The following is a 23,078-nucleotide window of genomic DNA, read 5'->3' as shown; positions in this document are numbered from 1 at the left end:
CCCCCCTCCTTTCCTCTTCTTTCTTTTCTTTCTTTTTGGAGACAGATCTCAGACTAGGCATATAGCTCAGTAAGCAGTGTTTGGCTTATATATAGGAGAGCCTGAGTTCAATCTCCAGTAATGAAAAAATAAAGGAACAAAGAAGCAGGGCATTTTCTGTGTCTCATCTCTGGAGCTGGCCCTGACCTTCCAGCCTCTGCACCTGGTGTGCTTGCATCCCAGGCATGCTCTAGCACATCTGGACTCAGTGTTTTATTTCAAAGATTTCACTTTTCAAATCTCTATTTGATTCATTCTCTAGCTTCTTGGCTCTGCGGAGACTCGTCTTGGTGTTTATTTGTGTGTCTCTTTCACCTTGCAGCGCTAGTATCAATTTGAAAGTCCTTGATCATTTTGTAATCTGGACTTTGGGGTTTGGCATCTGTCCAGCTCTTTCCTCTTGGGAGTTGGTTGGTGGGGGGTGGTTCAGGTTCTTTGTAGGATGAATAATTTAGATCGCATCCTGAACACATGAATGTTACTTTGTTCAGCATCCTCTGGAGAGGAGTGGTGGGGCCATGAAATATGAGCGTAGGGAAGTGGGCATCAGCCTCTAGTGTCAATCCTAAGGATCAACTCCCCCCATTTAATTTTTGAGACAAAGTCTCTTGCTAGGACCTGGGGCTCCCTGGTTTTAGGGTAGTCAGGCTGGTCAGTGAGCCCCAGAAAATTGCTGTCTCTGCCTCCTCAGTACTAGAATTACAAACACACACACATACACACACACACACAAAATCCAGCTTTTTATGTGAGTACTCAGTCCTCAGGTTTAGAAATCTGTTTACTAACTGAGTTATCTCCTGGCAACACACTGTTTGTGATTAAGCAAGCAACCAGCCCAGTTTGTCCTCACAAATTCTGACTTGCCTTCTGAGGTGGCAGCCGAAGTCTCTGTTTAGTTCCCGAGCCTGTGCTGTGCTGATTTGGGGCCATCCCATGCATCTGTAGCTCTGGAGTGAACCTCAGACTCACTCTGAGTAAAAGGCTACACTCATAATTAGGGAGGTGGGGCTCTGTCGTGACTCTCTCTACTGTGTCCTTCAGTGCTTACTGTTCAGCCTGTGGGGTTTGTTTTCCTGGTTCTGTTGGTACAAAGGTGGGATGGTGTTACTCATCTGTAATCCCAGCACTTGGGAGGCAGAGAAAGGAGGATCTGGGGTTCAAGGCTAGTCTGGGATACTTTTGACTGTCTCAAAAAGCCAAATGTATATGTGTGTGTGTGTTTGTGCATGCTGTTTGCTTTTTGATGGCCTGTTTGTAGCTCAAACCTAAGTTCAGAAACTGGATTGCTAATATTTCCCAAACTTCTCTCTCCAACTTGGACATCTTTCAATTGATCACACAGGAAACTGGAGAACCATTCTTTTTAAAGATTTATTTATGTATTCATGTGTGTGTACATGTGCGTGTGCATATACAAGCACGTGTAGGGTTACCCACAAAGGCCAGAAAAGACTGTTGGATCCCTTGGTTACAGGAGGTTGTCAATTGCCCAAGTTTGTTTTGGGAACCAAGTTGTCAAAAGAATAACAGGTGCTCTTAACTGCGGAGCCATCTTAACTTCGGCCCCTGCAGAATCAGTCTTCAGTCACCTTCTCACACCGCCCCCACCAAATCCATCTTTGAATCCTGTTGGCTCCTACTCTGCCTTCAAATAAATTCTGAGTATACCACATCTTGCCAGCCAGTCTTTGTCACGGCCAGCATGGTGCCTTAGGTTGTGGTCATCTCCCAGCCGGCCCCTAGCCTGCCTGGATTCCTTCAGTCTCTTCGATATACGAGGAGACGAAGCAGATGGTTGTGTTAGAAGCTGGCCAGCATCACTTCTTTCTTCAAAGGCCTGCTAGCTTCTCACCCACACAGAGGCGCAGGCCAAATGTCATTTTATCTACCTAGGGTCCCTAGCTCCTTCCCTGTGCCTCCTCTCCTGCAGTTACAGTGTCTTCTTTTTCAAGCACCCCAGACTCATTTTCCTCAGGGGCCCGTGTCCAGAGCCCCATGTGGCTTCTCCGGGGCCCTCCCCCTTGTCCCCACTTTCCCAGACTCTTTTCCTTCCTTCTTTCCGAGGCTGTGTCTACTCAGCATACTGCTATCTGGACCACACTCAGACCATCAGCATCACACCTGGGGCTCCCGGATCCTAGTGTTCCATCGGAAAAGTGTCTGGATTAACACCTTATATAATCCACCCACTTTTGTTTACTTTGTAACCACTCCCAAACAGTGAACAAATCATTACCAGGCAATGTGGAGGCCACAAAGCACATGAGATAAATTTGTAGTTTTTTTTTTTGTTTGTTTGTTTGGGTTTTGGTTTGAGACAGGGTCTCACTCCATAGCCCTGACTGGACTAGAACTCACTATGCAGACTAGCCTCTAACTCAAAGAGATCTGCCTGTCTCTGCTGTGATAAAAGGTGTGCTCTTGTGCCATCTCTCCTATGGCTGTGGATCTTCTTTTCTTTCCTTCTCTTCTCTTCTCTTCTCTTTTCTTTTTTTAACCTTTATGGTTCAATAGTGAACTTAGGTCTTTATCTCCTTAATTTCATGAAAATGAATTTTTTGTTGTTATTTGTTTGTTTTGTTTTCCTTCTGTGGATTTTGTTTTTTGTTGTGATAGAATCAAGCACTGGGACTCGTGCTTGCCCATGCCCGCTGCCAGAAACCCACCTCCAGCCTTGCTGGTTTGTTTTGTCTTTTCTCTCTCTCTTTCTTTCTTTCTTTCTTTCTTTCTTTCTTTCTTTCTTTCTTTCTTTCTTTCTTCCTTCCTTCCTTCCTTCCTTCCTTCCTTCCNTTTCTTTCTTTCTTTCTTTCTTTCTTTCTTTCTTTCTTTCTTTCTTTCTTCCTTCCTTCCTTCCTTCCTTCCTTCCTTCCTTCCTTCTTTCTTTCCTTCCTTCCTTCCTTCCTTCCTTCTTTCTTTCAGATTTGTGAGCACACTGTCGGTGTCGCTGTCTTCAAACACACCAGAAGAGGGCATTGGATCTCATTACAGATCGTTGTGAGCCACTATGCGGTTGCTGGGAATTGAACTCAGGACCTCTGGGAAGAACAGTCAATGCTCTTAACCACTGAGCCGTCTCTCCAGCCCCATTTTTGCTTTCCAAGACAGGGTTTCCTGGCTATCCTAAGATTTGCTCAGTAGGCTAGGCTAGGCTCAAACTCAGAGATCTGCTTGCCTCTGCCTTCCAAGTGCTGAGATTAAAGGCATGTACCACCACAGCCAGCATACTGTTTTTTTAATTAAAAAATGTTTATATCACACAGTTTTATAGCTGAAACAAGAGAGAAAATAGATGCCATTTTGGAAAATTAAAACTTTTGAAACCATAATTTTTACTTAAAATGTTACAGAATATTTATTTTGACCACATTAGTTCTTTTCTGCCTCTCTGTTACAGTCAGGGCAATTTGGAAACCACAGGGCTATTAGGAACTACCAAGTGCTTATTTCATGCAATCCATTCTTGAAAGATAAGCCTTTATGTCTCAATATTATTACTCAACACTTAGAAGCATTTGCAACACTTAATTAAGTGCTTAAGAAATGTTTATAATAAGAAATCCTTGGCTATGTGGAAGAATTAAACAATCATGCTATCTATTCAATGTTATATTTTAACATTTGTGAATATTAACTTTTTCTTCCACAGGACAAGGTGGAACCCTGGTGGACAGAGGAGACAACACTTACGGGGGAAAGTGGGTCATAAACCCTAGTGGAGGCCTCATCTCAAAGGGACATCCACTGGGCGCAACAGGTGACAATGCATTCTTGTCAGAATTATACTTTAGGCCCTAATCTGTTGTTTTTTGGTTTGTTTTTGTTTTTGTGAACGTATATGTGCACATTCATGTTCCATGGCACACAAGTGAGAGAACTGGCTCTCTCTTTCCAATTTTATGCGAGCCTGGGGACAAAACTCGGGTCACCCAGCATGGTGGCACATGTCTTTATCTGCTGAGCCATCTTTCTGACCACTGTTTTAATTGTTTGAGGCAACCCTGTCTCAGGTTGGCCTGGAACTCACTGTATGATTCAGGATGGCCTTAAACTTAAAGCAGGCCCCCTACCTGCCCCTCCCGAGTGCTGGGATGATAGGCGTGAGCCGCCATGAGTGGCCTGAAGTCTGTGATTTCAGTGCGCTTGCATTCTTTGAACTCAGATGGTGACGGGTTTTTAATGCTTTTTAACTGCAGTCATTTGATTTCTCGTTAGCTGCAGTGCACTTAGCTAACAAGATGTTTCCTAACAGAGCTCTTACTAGAGTCACCAGGTAAGATGGCTCCAGATGAACACATTGTGTGTTGTTGGATGCCTCCTTAGCACTGCATGAGACTCATTTTCTCTCGAGAAAACTGGACTAAGAATTCTGAAATTAAAATTTTACTATGGCTTCACTGCCCACTGGAAATTAATCACTTTGACTGTTAAGTCTTTAGCTAAAAAAAATGACATCTTCTGTATTGGAGTTTCTAAGGTAACTTAGTGGTAAAACTCTGTGGTTTATTCTGTAAAGATAGATGGTATTGTATAAATGACTGTGTTTCTTCTTTATTATCTTATCGTGTCTTATTGATTAGTGGACTATTTTAAGTTCTTGCAGTTTTCACAATAGAGAAGTTATAATTAACAATGTACTTATTAGTTAACTTTATTGAATTTCTACTTAAGATTCAAAATTTCAGTGGGGCTTGGTGATGCACATCTTTAATTCCAGCAGTCAGGAGACAGAGGCAGAAGGATCTCTGTGAGTCAGTTGAAGCCAGCCTGGTCTACAGAGTGAGTTCCATGACAGCCAGGGAATTTCTCTCTTCTATGGAACCATTTCTCTATGAAAGTTTGTCATGGATGCTCAGGGGTGTAACGGAAGCATCTTCCATTTGCCAGAGTCTGCCCTCCAGGACTGTCATACCCTCACATTTAATTTAAGTCTTTTGCAAGATTTATTTTTATTTCACTTATTTATTTATTTAATTCATTTGTTTGTTTATTCAAAATAGGGCTTCTTTGTATAGCCCTGGCTGTTCTGGAACTCACTCTGTAGATCAAGATGGCCTCAAACATAGATTTGCCTGCCTCTGCCTCCTGAGTGCTGGAGTTAAAAGCATGTCTGCCCCAACCCCACCTTGGTTTATTTTTAATTATGTGTGAGTGTGTGTATTTACCATCAAGATATAAAGGTCAGCTGGGCACTGGTAGTGCATGCTTTTAATCTCAGCACTTTGGGGAGGCAGGCAGATCTCTGTGAGTTCTAGGCCAGCCTGGTCTACAGAACTAGTTCCAGGACAGACAAGGCTACACAGAGGGGTAGGGGTGGGAGGGACGACATGTCCCTATTGTACCTTTAGAGATATCTTGCTGTATAGAGAAATCATTTCTGTGGCTTATAGGCACCACAGCTGATTAGGACTGTTGATCCTGGCCCTCCTCTGACTTCCTTCTGGTACTATGAAAGCTAGGCCCCAGCGGGCTTTTGGATTGGCTTCAGCTGGACTTCTCGAGGCCTGTGTTCAAGTGTGTGCTGTCTTTCGCAATAGACATTTACCTTTGACTTCTGGGATGAAATCAAGCTTGATCTCCCTGGACCAAACAATTCATGCATGGCACAGGGCTTTTTATTAGATAGTCTGTGGCTCCTGGGACGGGCAGTATTAACCAAAGTGGTATGACGTCACTTAAACAAAGTGTATATACATATGTGTATGTATGTATGCAAATACACTTATATGTATTACATGTTTTTAAAGTAAATATAAAATAAGAATTCCTTATGACTACTTCAAATATTTTTAGTGTTGTAGATCACTCCCTATGCCCACCTCATTTTCCCACTTCCTATCACCTGCATCTTTCTTGAGTTCAATTTGATCTCATTGCTTTTTCAAAATGTCCCATCTCAAAAATTCTTTCTCACTTTTTATTTTACTTATTTACTTATTTACTTATTTATTTATTTATTTTTGAGACAGAATCTTGCTATGTGGCACTGGCTGTCCTGGAACTCAAACCGTAGACCAGGCTGGCCTTGAACCCTCAAGAGATCCGCCTGCCTCTGTCTTCCGAGTGCTGGGATTAAAAGTGTGCACCACTAGACACTTTTTTCCATTTCAACGCACCCGGAAAAAAAAATGGGTTGAAGAAGCAAGTGTTGATTTCCTGAACTGGAGTCTTTTTTAAATGCTAATTCTCTTAGCGTGGGAACTAGCTGTGAATCTTGGGCTTTAAGCTCTGCGTGGCTTTGGCGGGAAGTCCCAACTAGCGGCTCGCTGGCGCGGGTGGGCGGAGTCTGCGCTCTAACGCGGCCCGGGACGCTCTGTGCTCGACTCGCCAGGTCTGGCTCAGTGCGCGGAGCTCTGCTGGCAGCTGAGAGGCGAAGCCGGAAAGAGGCAGGTTCCCGGGGCAAAGGTGGCTCTGCAGCACAATCTAGGCCTCGGAGGAGCTGTGGTTGTCACCCTCTACAGGATGGGTTTTCCCGAAGCTGCCAGGTAAGTGACATTCTAAGTTCTGTCACTTTTGTCCTCATGGTTTACAATACGTGACGCTTGCATATTAAAAAAACAAACAAAAAACCCCAAACCCCAACCACATATTAAGCATTTAAGGGAAAGTATGACATAACTTCGTTAACGTGGTTTTAAAAGTTAAAGACTTAGTTTTTAAGCCGAGGCAACCTTAGGAAAATTTGTTCAGAAAGAGGCAGCGAAGCCAGGAGTGCTGGCCCACAAGCCTGCGGAATGTAGACTAGTCACCTTTTGGTTGCCTTTCTCACAGTTGGCTTTCTCCTTGGCTTCTGGCTGCTGTCAGAGAAAGCCACCAACTACATGTGCCATTGGAACCTGGCAAATGTGTTTCTGAATCAAGCCCTCGTTGCTGTTGGAATTCCCGGGGCTTGCTTGCTTCCTGTCTTTGCAGTCTCAGCCTCTGTCGTTACCTCTTGTCCCAGCCTTCTGGGATTCCTGTTTCCTTGCAGCCTCTCCGGGTTCTTCTTCCTCCTTTTCCAAGGCCCAGCGTTCCTCTGTGGTGTGAGTGGTTTCCAACCACCTGTACTAGCTACTATGTATACCCTCTTGAATCTTCCTAGCATTCCCTCCACTCGCTCCTTGCCTCTGTTATCTTACACCAGAGAATCTTTCTTAGTCCACAAAATCTTTTTTTCCTCTTGCTTTAATTATTCTCTTTCATGATGAGCCTTTCACAGTGAACCACCTCAGGTCTGTTTGGAGGTCTGGTGTGTTCTGAGTTGAATATCCTTGGCTAGCTCTGTCTTTCCTCCTTTAACCACCCTGTAACTTTTTAACACGAATGTGCTCTTTTTCTCTTGAAATTCCTGGCGATTACTTAATCGTTTACTTATACAGTTTGTCGTACAAAGGATAGGGCCACTATCTACTATATAGTCTTTAACTTTTACAAACTTCGGGATGGTTTTTCCTCTCTCTGGTCTCACTCATCTTTTTCTGCCCAGAATTTTGTTTTTGTTTCAAACATTAAGATAACATCTTAAACTTAAAAGAGTTTCTTCTTTCAGATACCCATGATCTTTTGCAGTGCTTAGGGGGCTAATCTTGTTTCTTCCTAAATCTGATTCATCTGTTCTATGCTGATGACCCTGGAACACCACGCAGTTCACACTTGAGATGAAACCCCTTAGGGAAAAAATAATCAAGCTATGAAAAGCCAACCCAGTCAATATAATTGTCATAGATACTTCATTTTTTTGTTTGTTTGTTTGTTTTGTTTTGTTTTGTTTTTTAAGGCAGTCTCACACCTTAGACCAGACCAGGCTAGCCTTGTATTAGAGGCAGTGAGTTTCTTGCTTCGCCATTTTAGTATGTGCCTGCAAGTTCTCACATGTAAATGGTGCAATGTATAATTACCACCATAGGTGAGGTCCAGAATGATTCTATGACCCACTTCCCTAGTCCTTTGGTTCTTTTTCTCTCTGCTGAGACAGGGTCTCACTATGTAACTCTGGCTGTCCTGGAACTCTGTGTGAACCAGGCTGGCCTCGAACTCATGAATCCACCTGCTTCTGCCTCCCAAGTCCTGGGATTAAAAGCATGTGCCCAAGCAGCTCTTTATTTCTTTGTGTAGGTTTCCAGCAACCTTTACTCTGCCCATCTTGCAACCCCTGCTCTGTTTGCTGCCTCTGTAGTTTGCCAGTGAGATCATAAAAAGGCGAATTACAGAGGCACTCTTTAATTTTAGCTCCCATTGATGATATTCTGCTCTAAGGAAGAAATTTCCCTCCTTTCCTGTCTTTAAGTGTATTCATATACACTGCATGAAATCACAAGGCCTTATTTTATCCAGGAGGTCACAGTCCTTTAGTATCAATTATTTTGTTGCAGTGACTGCCCCTGGTTTGGCCTTGGGGACCCTCTCAAGGTGACCCTTGTGCTCCTTGAGTCTGTGTAGGCCTTCCTTTCTCTCTTTTCTGGCTCAAGAAGTTAGTCCAATCTCTTCTTCCACTTTCTTTTTACAGTTTTTAGTATTTACATGCTTTTGGGCTTGGATATGCAGTAAGTGAAGGTACCAGATTCCCCTGGAGCTGGAATTATATAGGTGGTTCTAAGCTGCCTGATGTGGTTCTGGGAACCAAATCTGGGTCCATGTCTGCAGCCCCTCTTGTCCTTTCCATGGCCCATCCCTAGCCCAGTCATTTCTCCAAGGAGTCTTTAGTGGAAAGTGATGCTGAGACACCCACCATACATGGCTGCTGGCTAGCTCGTTCTTGCCACTGCCAGGCCTTCTCAGGAGACACATATGTGAATTATATTAGTTTAGCTTGTTTTTAAATAGAAATTTAGGGGTAATATTAGGTGGCTTATGTGTCGTTAATACTCACCACTGGTTTTTAGCAGTTAGAACAGGAATTTAGAAAACTAGTTAAGTACCATTTGTAGATGGTGTTACTTTTGTTTTGTGGGGTATTTATTTATTTATTTATTTATTGGTGGTTGTTTTCCAGACAAAGAGGGAGAGGTGACCAGAAAGAGCAGCCTTCTAAGATTTTGATCACACTACCTGTTAACCTTTTCATCACTTAGGAAATATTGAAAGCATTCACTTTAGAGTTCAGAAAACTACCAGAGTGCACCTGCCCTACCCTGCAGCCGCTGGACGAACTGTGAATTTCTTCCCCAGTGCATTTGCCTTTCTTCTTTGCTGTGCCTCTAGTTCAGGCCTCTGGTTAAGTGGTTGAAATGGTCTTATTGAATTCTGGTATCACTCAGGAGTTTGCAAAAAGTGACCTTGACTTTTTAGTATAACCTGGGAAATACCCCTTGACACAGTCCACAGCTTGGTCAAGGGGCATCTATTGCATTCCCATCATATCCCAGAGAGGTTTCTTGTAACACCCAGGCTTCCAGTGGTCCGTCCTGTCATATGGGCTCATCTGCCAGCTCTGAGGTCAAAGGGACTTGCTGATTGTCTGGGAACTTTGCTCCCCAGTGTTTGCATGCGTTTCATAACCCTCTCTAATCAGAACAGGTGATAATTTTAAAACATTTTCACTCTCCTCCGCCCCTCACCCCCCAACACATGCCTAAGTGCTTTCACTTCCAGTCTGTCCCACTGGTAGTTTGCCAGCTGCACACGAACTCCCAGTCTCTGGATTTGCCTACTCTGCATATTTCATATAGAGGAAGTCACATGGCATTATTCGTTCATGACTGGCTTCTTTGGTTGAACATGTTATTTTCAAAGGCTGAATACTACCCCATTTGTATGAAAGCTCCCCTCTCCATACCCTTGTCCTCACTGTCTTTTATGAGCAGTCTTTGTGGGTTTGATATCTCACAATTCTGTTCACATCTCCTCAGTAGCTAATCATTTTCTGAACACCATTTCCTCTGCCGCTTATTCGCAATCTGTGTGTCATCCTTGGAGAACTGTCCCTCTGTCAGTGCCTTTAGTAATGGAAAAACTGGGTTATTGAGTTGTAAAAGTTCTTTAACAACCAGATCCCCCCCCCCTCCAGTTTCTTTGTTTTGGTGGGGTTTTGCAGTGTAGTCCAGGAAGGCCTTATCCACCTGCCTCTGACTCCCGAGTGGTTTTACATGAGCCACCATGCCTGGCCCAACCACTTTCTGAAGGCTTGGTATGTGCCTTGAACACACTAGGTGCTTGGCTGTGCTGGGTGTTAAACCCAGGGGGCTGTGTGCTAGGAAGGTGCTCCAGCACTGAGCAGCGCTTCCCCATCTAAAACCCCTCATACGGTGAAGTACCAACTCTGAAGATATGTGGGTGATCAGCTAACCAAGCTAGGTGTTAGCTGGTTCCTGTTTCATGACCTCTCTTCACTCCCAGTCTGGGACACCATCGATCCATACAGAGCTGAGAGGGCCTTACAGTGAAACTTTCCACTTACGTAGTGGGAATCCAAACACAAACGAGAATGTTCTTTAAATTCATCTTTACGCCCTTTCCAGCATTAATGGTGGTAGATTTAGTTCAGTAAACTTGTGTTTACCAAATTCAAGTAAAAACCAATTATAATTTAATTTCTACTAGAATTTTGTATCTAGAGTTGTAAGAACTTAGGCGTTGTGCCTGTATTGTAAGAATTCGGGAGGCTGAGGGGAAGGAAGAGCGCTGGACCTAACCTGGCTAACTCAGCCTGACAAACCAAAGCAAACAATAAAACAAAAAGAAAGCAGCAGAAATATTTTTGTGTGTGAGATATATCTCAGTTTATGTTATTATTCAGTTTCTTTTAAACAGGACATGTATCAAGTGACTTGCAAGGAAAGATGCTCAGAAAATATTGACAGTATTTTTCATGTTTATTTTTTTGGTTAATCTGTAGCGTGATGACCTTTGCCAGACCAGCAAGAACCTGACCTTTGGAGATTGGTCTGGCTGCCACATAGTCAGGATACTTTGTACCCTCCAGGCTGCCAGGACCAGTTATTTACCAGATAGAGTCAAGAAGTGGCCAGCATGGAAAAGGGCACACTGATGATTAAACATTAAAAGCCAAACTATCTATCTGTCTGTCTATCTATCTATCTATCTATCTATCATTCATCTGTCTGTCTGTCTATCAATCATCTATCTATCTATCTATCTATCTATCTATCTATCTATGAACAACAGGGTTTCACTATGCAGCCCTGGCTGCTGTAGCCTAGGGTGACTTTGAATTCACAGAGATTCTCTGGCCTCTGTCTCTGAAGTGTTGGGATTAAAGGCACGTGCCACTACACGAGGCAGGTTTTTTTCCTTAAGATTTATTTACTTGGTGGTGCACGCCTTTAATGCCAGCACTCGGGAGGCAGAGACAGGTGGATTTCTGAGTTTGAGGCCAGCCTGGTCTACAGAGTGAGTTCCAGAACAGCCAGGGCTACACAGAGAAACCCTGTCTTGAACCCCCCCCCCCAAAAAAAAAGATTTATTTACTTATTTATTTTATGCATATGTCATGTAGATCCCATGGAACTACAGTTAACAGACAATTGTGAGCCATCATGTGGGTTCTGGGAATAGAACCTGGGTCCCCTGGAAGAGCAGCCAGTGCCCTCAATTGCTTGACCCATCTGTCTGGTTCCAGAGTTTCAGGCTTATAAGATGAAGAGACTTGAAGAGCTGCATGGTGGTGACGACTGTTCAATGTTCTAAAATCACGTCTCCCCACTGACTGTGCAGTAGTGTGGACGGTGGCGTTTTGTGATTTGGGAGGTTTGTTTTATGTTTTGAGATATGGTCTCATTTAGCCCAAGATGGCTATGAACTCACTATGTACCTGATCTTCAATTTTCAATCCTCCTGCCTCTACCTCCCAAGTGCTGGTACAGCCAGATATATCAGTGCACATCTTTTTTTTTTTTTTTTTTTTTTTTTTTTTTTTTTTTTTTTTTTGATTTATTTAGTTTATGCATGAGTACACTGTAGCTGTCTTCAGACGCACCAGAAGAGGGCATCAGATCTCATTACGGATGGTTGTGAGCCACCATGTGGTTGCTGGGATTTGAACTCAGGACCTCTGGAAGAGCAGTCAGTGCTCTTAAATTGGTGCACATCTTAACACACTTACAATATCGGAGAAGATCTTTAAAAATGTGTGGGGCTGTCTGGAGCTTACACCCAGAGGAATGCTCCCCGTCTTTAAGAGATGACTCAATTCTGTTCTTAATCCCACACCAAACAAACCTCCCTGGCTATCACAGAGGTGGATTCAGTTCACAGTTCAAAAGAGCCAGGTCTGTGTTATCACATCCCCTGGGTTCTTGACCTTTTGGGAGTGCTCTGACACTCCTAGACTTCTCTGCTCTAGGCTTCTGTGACACTTTGCCTGATTTCTGAGTGCCCCACAGTGCTAGGCGTTTCTCCACAGGCTCCTGTCTTAGTTCCACAAAGCCATTGGCATTGTTCTTTCCCCTGCTCCCATGGCACGATGGGATGGAGTTGCTCGTTTGCTTAGGATCCTATTGCTTGTGAATGGAAGAGGGGCTGAGAGCTTTAAGAGCTGTGTTGCTAGTCATCATCAGTGGTTGTCTCCTTGGAACAGCAAGCAATGTGTCATGCGGTGCGTTATCTCCTATCGCAGGTGAAAGGGATTCTGCAGCCCAGCCCTGCCTGCTCCAGCCCAGCCTTGCCTGCTCCAGCCCAGCCTTGCCTGCCCCACTGCCTCACCCACTTCCTTGTAATTCAGCTCTGATTGCCTAAATTATCTCTGGCTTGGGTGATTGCACTCTTTTTTTTTTTTTTTTTTTAGGTATTTTCTTCATTTACATTTCAAATACTATCCCAAAAGTCCCCTGTACCCTCCCCACCCCACTCCCCTACCCACTCACTCCCACTTCTTGGCCCTGGTGTCCCCCTGTACTGAGGCATATAAAGTTTGCAAGACCAAGGGGCCTGTCTTCCCAACGATGGCCGACTAGGCCATCTTATGCTACATATGCAGCTAGAGACACGAGCTCTGGGGGTACTGGCTAGTTCATATTGTTGGGTGATTGCACTCTTAGTTGGTCTCGGCTTATCTCTTTAAGGCCCATTTCTAGCTGATGGCTAGATTTGTTTTTTAAGATATAAATTAGATCATGCCCCAGTGTTTTGATTATATTTAAAACTGAAACTCTAGTTGGTTTCTCTCTTTCTCTGTGTGTGTGTGTGTGTGTGTGTGTCTTGAGGGTCTAACCCAGGACCCTTCAGCATGCTAAGCACATGTTCTACACCCTGAACCTTTAAAGCTCTACCACAGAGGCTGGGGTCCACTCATGTCGGCTGCTATGCCAAGAGTGTGGGCTTCATCCCCAGCACTACAAACAAATGAGTAAACTGACAAAAAGAAACCCCAGTCCATAGACTGGGAGGCCCAGTTCTGTTCTCTGCCTTTCTCCTGTGCTGTGACCAGGAGGCACCTGTGTGAGGCACCACGAATCTCCTTTTAGTCTCCCCGTATTTCCTTTTCCACCTTTATACCTGGTCCCTTCAGGCTAGGGTGGCTTCCCACCAAAAACTCTTTGTAGGGCTGGTTCATCTCGTAATTGAAGGTATAATGTAAATATTACCTCCCGGAGGGACTCTCACTGTGACCACTATCTACAATAGATGACCCCTCTCCCTAGCAGCCACTTAGCTGGGTTTTGGTTTTTTTTTCTTCAGATAACTGTATGCCTGGTTGTTTGCTTGTTTTTGCTTGTTAATGGCCTTGGCTATAAGTTTCAGGAGGGTGGCTTCACCTAGTGAGAACTTAGTATTTGCTGTGGGGTGGAGTTGGGTAATTGTTTTATGTACTTACTGAAGATTTTCTTGAGATAAGAGTTGCACCATCTCTGTTCTTGGCCATTTTGAAAGTTACTGTTACCTAAATGTTGCAAACCCGAGTACCTCTGTGACTCCCAGAACTGACACTGATCCTTCCACAGCTCCTTCAGGACGCACCAGGTTTCAGCTGCCCCCACCAGCTCTGCAGGGGATGGATTCAAGGCAAACCTCGTCTTTAAGGAGATTGAGAAGAAGCTTGAAGAGGTGAGAGCTGTAAATTAAACACTACCAGAGACTGGAGCCTGGGCTGGGAGGCGGAGCCTGGGCTGGGAGGCGGAGCCTGGGCTGGGAGGCGGAGATCTCACCTAATGCTCAAGGTGCACTAGGTGAAATGTCACCATGTGCTGAAATACTTTGTGTTTCAGAACCCCGAGGGTCTGAGGAGGCTTCTTTGTAATTCTAGTCAGACTAAGTTTCAAAATGTGCACATCTCTAGATGTGTTTTGTTTTGTTTTTTGTTTGATTTTGTTTTAATTTTTGAGACAGGGTTTCTTTGTGTAACCCTGGCTGTCCGTTAAACTCACTCTGTAGAATAGACTGGCTTCCAGCTCAAAGATCTGCCTGCCTCTGCCTCCACAGTACTGCAGTAAAAGGCGTGTAGCACCACTGCCTGACACATCTCCATATTTGAATGTAAAGACTATAGTAAATAATGTTTTAAATCATTTTCATTTCAGTCTTCTTTGTCAGGAAGATATCCAGTTGTGGGTATAATTCAGATGTAAGGAGTTCTCGTTTATTTTGATAACAATCTTTTTTTTTTTTTTTTCCTTTTTGAGACAGATTGCCTGCTGGCCACAGACTCACAACAGTCTTTCTGCTTCAGCTCTGAAGTGTGTAGCCAACACACTCGGTTTATAACTTCCTCTGAATTAAAGAGATGCCATTTAAAAATCATTCCAGAGGATAGTTTAAGTGAATCTTTAACTGTACCTGACATCAGAATTCTTCGTTACTGGTTTTTATTAGCATATAAATATTTGATTTCATAATAGGTTTTTTTTTAACAGTTCCACATGGAAGTTTATTGTAGGAAGAGGGCAAAGATGGTGATGAAGACGAAGGGGAAAAGAGCTCGTAATGGGATTTTTAAGCAAAATTTGTTCTTGTTGTTTCTCTTGTCCTCATCTTTTCCTCAGTTTTGTTTTTAAAATGGAATTGTTTATTGGCTTTTTCCCCCTTGAAACTCGTCTCATAGTTCATGCTAGCTTCTAACTATGTGGCCAAGGATGACCTCGCCCCCCTACCTCCATGCCTGTGCTAGGGTTATGGGAGTGCACTACCTAACCAGCGCTACCTTGCCCATCTTCTTGTTTGCATTTTTCAGTCTTTTTTAAAATTGGCTACTTCTTTGATGCAAAAAAGAATTCTAATTTTTTTAAAAAGATTTATTTATTTATTTATTTATTTATTATATGTAAGTACACTGTAGCTGTCTTCAGACACTCCAGAAGAGGGGCTGTCAGAACTCTTTACGGATGGTTTTGAGCCACCATGTGGTTGCTGGGATTTGAACTCAGGACCTTTGGAAGAGCAGTCAGTGTTCTTACCCTCTGAGCCATCTCACCAGCCCAAGAATTCTAATTTTTAAAATTCACATTATATATGGGAAATAGAAAAGAAAAATTTTTTAGGTAGCTTCCGAGTTGGTTCAGCAGTTGAGTGCTGGCCGCTCTTGGAGAGGACCTGGGTTGGGTTTCCAGCACCCACAGAGTGGCTTAAATCAGTGGGTAACCAGTTCTGGGGGAGCAGTGCCCTCTCCTGACTGCTCCAGGCACATGTGCAGTGCAGCCAGAGTTCATACGTATTAGAATCTGACACCCTCCAACAGACATACTTACAGACAAAACACCCGGGCTTATAAAGTAAACAAACAATTAATTAAAAATCGACTATATCTAAATTCATTAACAATGTTATTAAAAATAAGGAAAAACAAATAAGTAAATCTTTTTTAAAAAGAAAAATGTTAAAATTTCCCAATTGTACCACTTAGAGCTCACTAAAGAGTTACCATGAATATTCTATTTGTTATCCTTATCTTGTGTGCAAACTAGAATTTTACATAGCCAAGACCATATGATACATTTTGGGTTTATTGTACTATATATAAAGATCTATTTTTTATGTCAGTTTTTTTAAAGATTAATTAATTAATTAATTTGATGTATGTGAGTACACTGTAGCTGTGCAGATGGTTGTGAGCCTTCATATGATTGTTGGGAATTGAATTTTAGGACTTCTGCTCTCTCCAGTCGGCCCTGCTTGCTCAGTCCCTGCTTGTTCTGGCCAAAGATTTATTATTATATATAAGCACACTATAGCTATCTTCAGACGCACCAGAAGAGGGCATCAGATCTCATTACGGATGGTTGTGAGCAACCATGTGGTTGCTGGGAATTGAACTCAGGACCTTTGGGAGAGCAGTTAGTGCTCTTACCCACTGAGCTATCTCGCCAGCCTGCTATAGTTATTTTTTAAAAAGTTTTTTCTTGAATTTATTTTATGCATATGGGTGTTTTGCCAGCATGAACTGTAGTTATGCTTGTGTGGGTGTGGGTGTGTGTGCGCGTGCGTAGTTACCATGTAGGTGCTGGGAATTGAACCCAGGTCCTCTTAAGAACAAGTATGCTTTTTTCTTTTAAAGATTTATTTATTTATTTTATGTGTATGGGTGTTTTGTCTGTGTGTTTGTCTGTGTATCAGAAAAGACCATTGGATCTATAGGACTACAGTTACAGATGATTGTGAGCTACCATGTGGGTGCCAAGAATTGAACCAAGGACCTCTGGAAGAACAGCCAGTACTCTTAAATGCTAAGCTATCTCTCCAGCACACCCATAATTAGTTCTTGATAGAAAAAGGTCATACAAAGACAATAAAAAAGAGGTACTCGTAGCAAGATTAGGTATTTATTTCATTGTCTGAAATGCAATAGTCTCCTGGGAGCTCACTACTGATTTTAGATTTTAGATCAAACCAGACACAGTTACAGTCCCAGTCACAATTCAGATCACACATCTGAGAATAGGCTGAACTAAACAACAGGAGTCAAGGCTTTTAGGCTGGCATTTCACTCCTGCTAAAGCCACAGAGTGTGGGAGAGGCCAACACTGGGCACATTTCATGTGCTGAGGACTTCTGTGTAGGGCTGAGGACTTCTGACGTCTGATTGCACTATGGCTAGTGTACCTAGCCAGTGTTCCAGGGTTTTCATAATGATCAACACCCTTCTGGGACTGGAGCAGAGCCAGGCTGATGGCTGCAGGCACGGCACTGGGATAGGAGCTGCAGGACTGCCAGGCTGCCATCTTAGGGGATGACCTCATTCTCTTTTCACTTGTATGCTTTATGGCTGTGTGTAAGTCCTTCACATGCTTTTCAGAACATTGTACATGTTTGTACATATGTGCCATAACTTATTTAATTGGCCTCTTATGATAACTATCAGATTATATCTAAATTTTGCAAATACAGAGTTGCTGTTATAAATTTTCTCCTGTACTTTAAATACTAACTAGTTTAATTAAAGGACAGAATTGGATAGTTAAGTGTGTGCATTTTACAGTTTAGCCAGACTCACACAGGAAGGGTAAGACTCTGCAGACTTACCAACAAGTCAAGCGAATAGCTGCTGTTTTCCTACATTGGCTTATTATATAAAAATCTTTGCCAGCGTCGTCAGAAGGAGGTAGCCCATGGCTGTGTTTTGAATGCCTTTCATTATTGTGTCCGCAGTAAAATGAGGAATTCTATGAGGACTTAGTTCAGAGGTCACATCAGAAGATTGGGTAGATTACCCACCATGCAGTCAGGTCGGCTGGGGATAGTCAAGGAGGACTTCCTTACTGGGACTAACAAAGAGAGGCTGTTTCAGGCTTGCACTTGGCCGTTCGTAGTGCAAGCCTATGCCTCCGCTCTCACTTTAGTTCTGCACTCCTTCACCACCTTATCCCAGTCTGTGTCTCCTTCCCACGATCGTCAGTTTCCTCTAGCACTAGAAAGGGAGTCTGGGCTCTTTGTCAGTGAATGCATTTTCTGCCTCAGCAGAAGCAGCCCAGCTGAGGTTTCGTTTCCACCTTTGTCTTCCTTAGCAGTGCTCCCTGGGCCTTCTTAGAATTCAGCCCTTTTTGTCCTGTTGCCTTCCCAGCAGCACCTGCTCTCTGGCCTCCAGTCCACTTGGAGAGTACTTTTTCTCCCACAAGAGGCATTTAAGACTTCTTGGTAGAAATGATCTCCAGTTTTGCAACTGTGTTTTTCTCTTTTTAGCTCTCTTACCTACTTTCACTCCCGTTTCAAAGGAAAATGATTTATTGACCATAGAGTATGGGCTTTGTAAAAGGGTCAGTTGGTTCTTCAAACGGAACAGCAAGTGCACATTAATTTACATCTCTTAGGCAGCGGGAGGTAAGTGGTAAGTAGAACTTCTTAATGCTTGCCTGGATTTTCCTGCTGTGACTCATTGGTGTCTGCTCTGGCTGATTTGTGAGGCACTGTGCAGAGGCAGACATACCTGGAAGTAGTCACTGACCACTGGCCCCAGAAGAAACCTGGCTCAAGTTTGATCCGTAGTACTGAAAGGAGATGTATCTGTGACTACTGAGAAAAGTGGGTGCTGACTAGAACAACTACTTTGCTGTTAGACCCCTGACTGCTTTCTGGAACACCAAGGAACTATTTAAGAAAAAGTCTGACATACCAGTGGACTGACTAGTAAAAGGCAGTGAGGATACTAACCAGTAGTGAGGATGCAGAGACATTGGAACCCCTATTCAGTGCTTAGTAGGGTTGTGGGGTATTGGTGTGGCTGTTTTGAAAGTTTGGTAGTTCCTCGAGGAGTTAAGCAGCTTATGATTCAGCAACTCCCTCCTAACTCTCTACCCAAGCAAGAGAAGAAGAGCCTCTGTCCACAGTAGTCATAAAACCAAAATGAAGACAAGGAGAAGAGGACTTGGGAGACTGCTCAGTGGGTAAAGCCGTGACTTCCCGAGCACGAGAACCCATGCTGGGATTCCCTGAGCACCCGTGCAAAGGCAGAGTGTGGCTGGCGGTGGGCTTCTAAAACTGAGAGAACACATGCGGATCCCGGGAGCTGGCTGGCAGCCAGTCTAGCTGAAGCATTGAGCTCCAAGGTCCAGTGAGACCTTTCTCAGAAAGGTGGAAGCTGGGCCTAGTGGTGCACGCCTTTAATCTCAGCACTCAGGAGGCAGGGGCAGGTGGATCCTTGTAAGTTTGAGGCTAGCCTGGTCTACAAAGTGAGTTCCAGGACAGCCAGGGCTACACAGAGAAACCCTGTTTATGAATGAATGAATGAATGAATGAATGAATGAAATAAAATGGGAAAACAGATGAGAAAGACAACAGTTGCTGGCATCTGTGCCTGCATGAGTGAGCACCCCTCCCTCCATACGTACATGTCCATATACACAGAAAACGCACATACACACACACAACAAAAAACAAATAAGCAAGTAACCATATTCAGTAGAACCTTATCTTACCGTAGAACGGAGAGAGGCACTGGCTGATACACAGCCCAGCATGAGCCTTGACAACGTGCTAAATGGAACGGGCTACTCACAAAGAGCACACTGTATGGTTCTATTTATAGGAAATATTCAGAATAAGCCAGTTTGTGGAAACAAAATAGGTTTGTGGTTTTCAGAAGCTAGTATCAGAAAATGGCGACTGACTGCAAGGGCCGTTAGTTCACATGAGAACGTGAGAATGTTCTGAGAGTAGTGATGTTGGGGTTGCACGTTGTTTATTAGTCACTCTGCATCATTGTGGCCACGTACGTGACACAGCTGTCTAAGGAAGGAAGGGTTTATTTTGGCTCCTGGTTTAAGAAAGGTACCGTCTGGGCATGGTGGGAGGGATGGTGGCAGGAGCGTGAGTCATAGCACAGCCACGGCCAAGAGCTCCAGCCCAGAGAGAAGAGCCAGTGCTCAGCCCGCTTCCCTTTTGATTTGGTCTGGGATCCCAGCACATGGGATAGTGCCACCCACATCTGGTGTGGGGGTTCTCTAGTAAACCTCTGGAAATGCACAGATGGCAAGGTGTGTCTTTCTTTATGATTCTAAATCCTGTCAAGTTGATAATGAAGATTAACTGTCAAACATATCTTGGAATGCACTAAAAAAAGTTACTAAATTGCATACTGTGAAAAAGTGCATTTTGTAGGGTCTGAATTACACTTCAGTTATTGTTACACTGCTCATGTAAAAACACACACATACACACACACACACACACACACACACACACACACAGCAGGATGGAAGAAGAGAACACAAATCAGGGCCGTGGTTCTGCACGCATAGAAACAAGGTGACTGTGGTGTCAGGTGATGTAAATTCCTCCAGGGAAATAAGCATTTGAGTGTTTCAGGTGTTCATTACAGTGTGAATACAGTGAACACTTTAAATCTTTGTTAAGGGAAAGAATAGGGGTGAAGAATCCTGGATATATAAATTACTGCAGGCCATTAAGTCCTAAATGGACAAGGAAAACGGAATCTACAAGAAAACTTAAAAGTAGCCAGGTCCAGAAAAGTCATAAAAAGATTACCATATTCTCTTTGTATCTGAATAACTCAGCCATTAAATATAGTGAAGACATATTATTAACAAGAACACTGTAAAAATTCCTAAGAATAAATTTAGCTAGAACTGTTGCCGGGTACAGTTGCTCCTGCTTGTAACCGTAGCAGCACTTGGGAGGCTGAGGCAAGAGGCGGCTGCCAGTTTGAGATCACTCTAAGTTACAGAGTAAAACCATATGTCAGAAAACCAAAATATGTACACACACGCACACATAAAGATTTTTCTCTATTGAAAGCGAAAAGGACAAACCAGATGTGGTGATGTACACTTTAATCTCAGCACTCGGGAGGCAGAGGCAGGGGGATATAAAAGTAGACGGTCCCCACCTCCTTTTGGTTAGATTCTCAGCTGTGCAACCTAGGCTGGCCTAGGGCTCAGTTGTTAGCTCAGGCTGGCCTTGATCCTTCAGTCCTCTTGGCTTGGGATTCCATGCATATACCATTCCGTCCATACCACCCCACTGGATCCAGAGTGTCTTTATGGAGTCCTGGCTCTTCTGGAACTTGCTTAGGTAGCCCAGGCTGGTCTGGAACTCACAGATCTGTCTGCCTCAAGCTTTGAGTGTCAGGATTAAAGGCTGTGCACCACCATACTCAGCCATCATCCTCGCTTTTAAAACTATTGTGTAGAGAAAAAGGATGGAATTGGTAACAGCTGTGATGTTTCTTTATAGGATAAAATTAGAAATGATTTATGTTTTCTATTTGCTTATCCATATTTGCTAATTTGTTTACAATGAATGTGTTTCTTTTCTTTAAAAAAGATATAAAAAATTGTACCGATTTTGTTTTTTTTGTTTTTTTTTGTTGTTGTTTTTTTGGTTTTTCGAGACAGGGTTTCTCTGTGTAGCCCTGGCTGTCTTGGAACTCACTTTGTAGACCAGGCTGGCCTCGAACTCAGAAATCCGCTTGCCTCTGCCTCCAGAGTGCTGAGATTAAAGGCGTGCGCTACCACGCCTGGCTTGTTTTCTTTTTTTAAATTAATTTATTCTTAAATGAGTTTGTCGTTTTGCCTCCATGCATGTCTGTGTACCGTGTGCATGCCGAGTATCTATGGAGGATAGAAGAGGGAATTGGATCCTCTGCAGCTGGAGTTATAGATGGCTGTGAGACACTGTGTGTTTGCTGGGAACTGAACCTGGGTCCTCTGGAAGCATAGCCACTTTTAACCACCAAGCCACCTCTCTGGACCTTGGTTTCCTTTTTTAACTAGAAATGTATTTACCATTAGAGCCCGTGCCTATGTACGTGGTGTGGTGGGGGTATGTGTGCTGTGACTCACCTGTGAGTGTCCGAGGACGGCTTAGTGCAGCTGTTCTGCCTTTATAATGGGTCTGGGGACTAAACTCGGGTCACAGGCAAGCACTGAGCCGTCTTGCCAGCACTGCTTTTCTTTAGGGCAAGGTGCATGTGCCACCGTCATCTTCCATTGCTCACTGTGCAGCTCTGTGTCATTGGAAAGTTTTGTCACTACAGTACAGAGCACTGCTAGCCTGGGTTGGTCTGACTCCTTCGCTGCTGTGATCTTGGTTCCTAGCACAGAGTCTGAGGCCATGTTTCAAGAAGATGCAGAAAGCAGTGTGAGAATGTAGTGGGAAGGAGAAGGAAACCATCTGCTAGAGATCACGGTGACATGTTCTGTAGTAGGCCACTGCACTCCCAAGATCCAAGTTAGAAGGCAAATGGAATATTGTTTACGTAGTCCTTTATACTAAGGCAGGAATGGAACTGTTAAAGAAAACGGTGGTTTCAGAATCGCTTTTAGTCTTGATTGCAGAGAACCAAGTTAGAAGTGAAGGAGCTGACTTTGAAGCTCAGGCTCCTAGACAGGGCAGATGCAAGCTCTGTTCCAGGAGGTGCTCCAGCCACTGCCCCTTTACAGAGTTGACAGGTTGGGGGGATGTTGCCTCTTCCTTTCTGACTCCTGAGTAAATAAAATGGGTGTTCACGGACCCTGCCATCTCAGCTCCTCACATCGTTTACCTGTTTAAGTATTTATTTAAAGTCAGAGGAGGGGGAAGGATGGTAATTCCTCACGCTACTTCTTTCTGCTTCCAGGAAGGGGAACAGTTCGTGAAGAAAATTGGTGGCATTTTTGCCTTCAAAGTGAAAGATGGCCCTGGCGGCAAAGAAGCTACCTGGGTGGTGGATGTGAAGAATGGCAAAGGATCTGTGCTTCCCAATTCAGGTCAGTACCACAGTGGCTTCCCTAGAGCAATGTAGGTTCACAGGGCTTCCAGCTGGGAGATCAGGGGTGACAAATCTAGAAAAGAACTCTTCAATCCTGGGGAAGATAAAGGCTCTGACACTCCCTCCAAAGCCGGGGACACCACACAAGAGATACTAGTCTTAGAGTGGGATTTAGAGACATGTGGCTTGGATTTCTGGCCTTGTCACTCCAACCTGACCTTGGTCTAGTTATTCAGCCCCTCTGAGTGTATTGGTTAGAGTTTCTGTTGCTGTGATGAAACACAGTAGCCAAAAGCAACTTAAGGAGGAAAGGGTTTATTCCCTCCATTGTATTAGTTAGGGTTTTACTGCTGTGAACAGACACCATGACCAAGGTAAGTCTTATAAAAAAACAACATTTAATTGGGGCTGGCTTACAGGTTCAGAGGTTCAGTCCATTATCACCAAGGTGGGAGCATGGCAGTATCCA

General features: G+C 43.7%; 1 protein-coding gene across 1 annotated transcript in view; it reads left to right on the top strand.

Moving 5' to 3' along the window:
- The window catches only part of Scp2 (sterol carrier protein 2), a 75,495-nt gene that overhangs the window by 38,151 nt on the left and 14,266 nt on the right, over window positions 1-23,078 (top strand). The window contains exons 11-14 of the mRNA XM_021159370.1: window positions 3,689-3,796; window positions 6,371-6,524; window positions 13,917-14,019; window positions 22,478-22,607. Coding sequence (XP_021015029.1) covers window positions 3,689-3,796; window positions 6,371-6,524; window positions 13,917-14,019; window positions 22,478-22,607 — 495 coding nt within the window. The remainder of the gene's footprint in view (window positions 1-3,688; window positions 3,797-6,370; window positions 6,525-13,916; window positions 14,020-22,477; window positions 22,608-23,078) is intronic.

This window comes from Mus caroli, chromosome 4, assembly GCF_900094665.2.
Source record: "Mus caroli chromosome 4, CAROLI_EIJ_v1.1, whole genome shotgun sequence".
In the NCBI taxonomy this organism is placed as follows: domain Eukaryota; kingdom Metazoa; phylum Chordata; class Mammalia; order Rodentia; family Muridae; genus Mus; species Mus caroli.
This window is presented reverse-complemented; position numbering and strand designations above follow the sequence as displayed.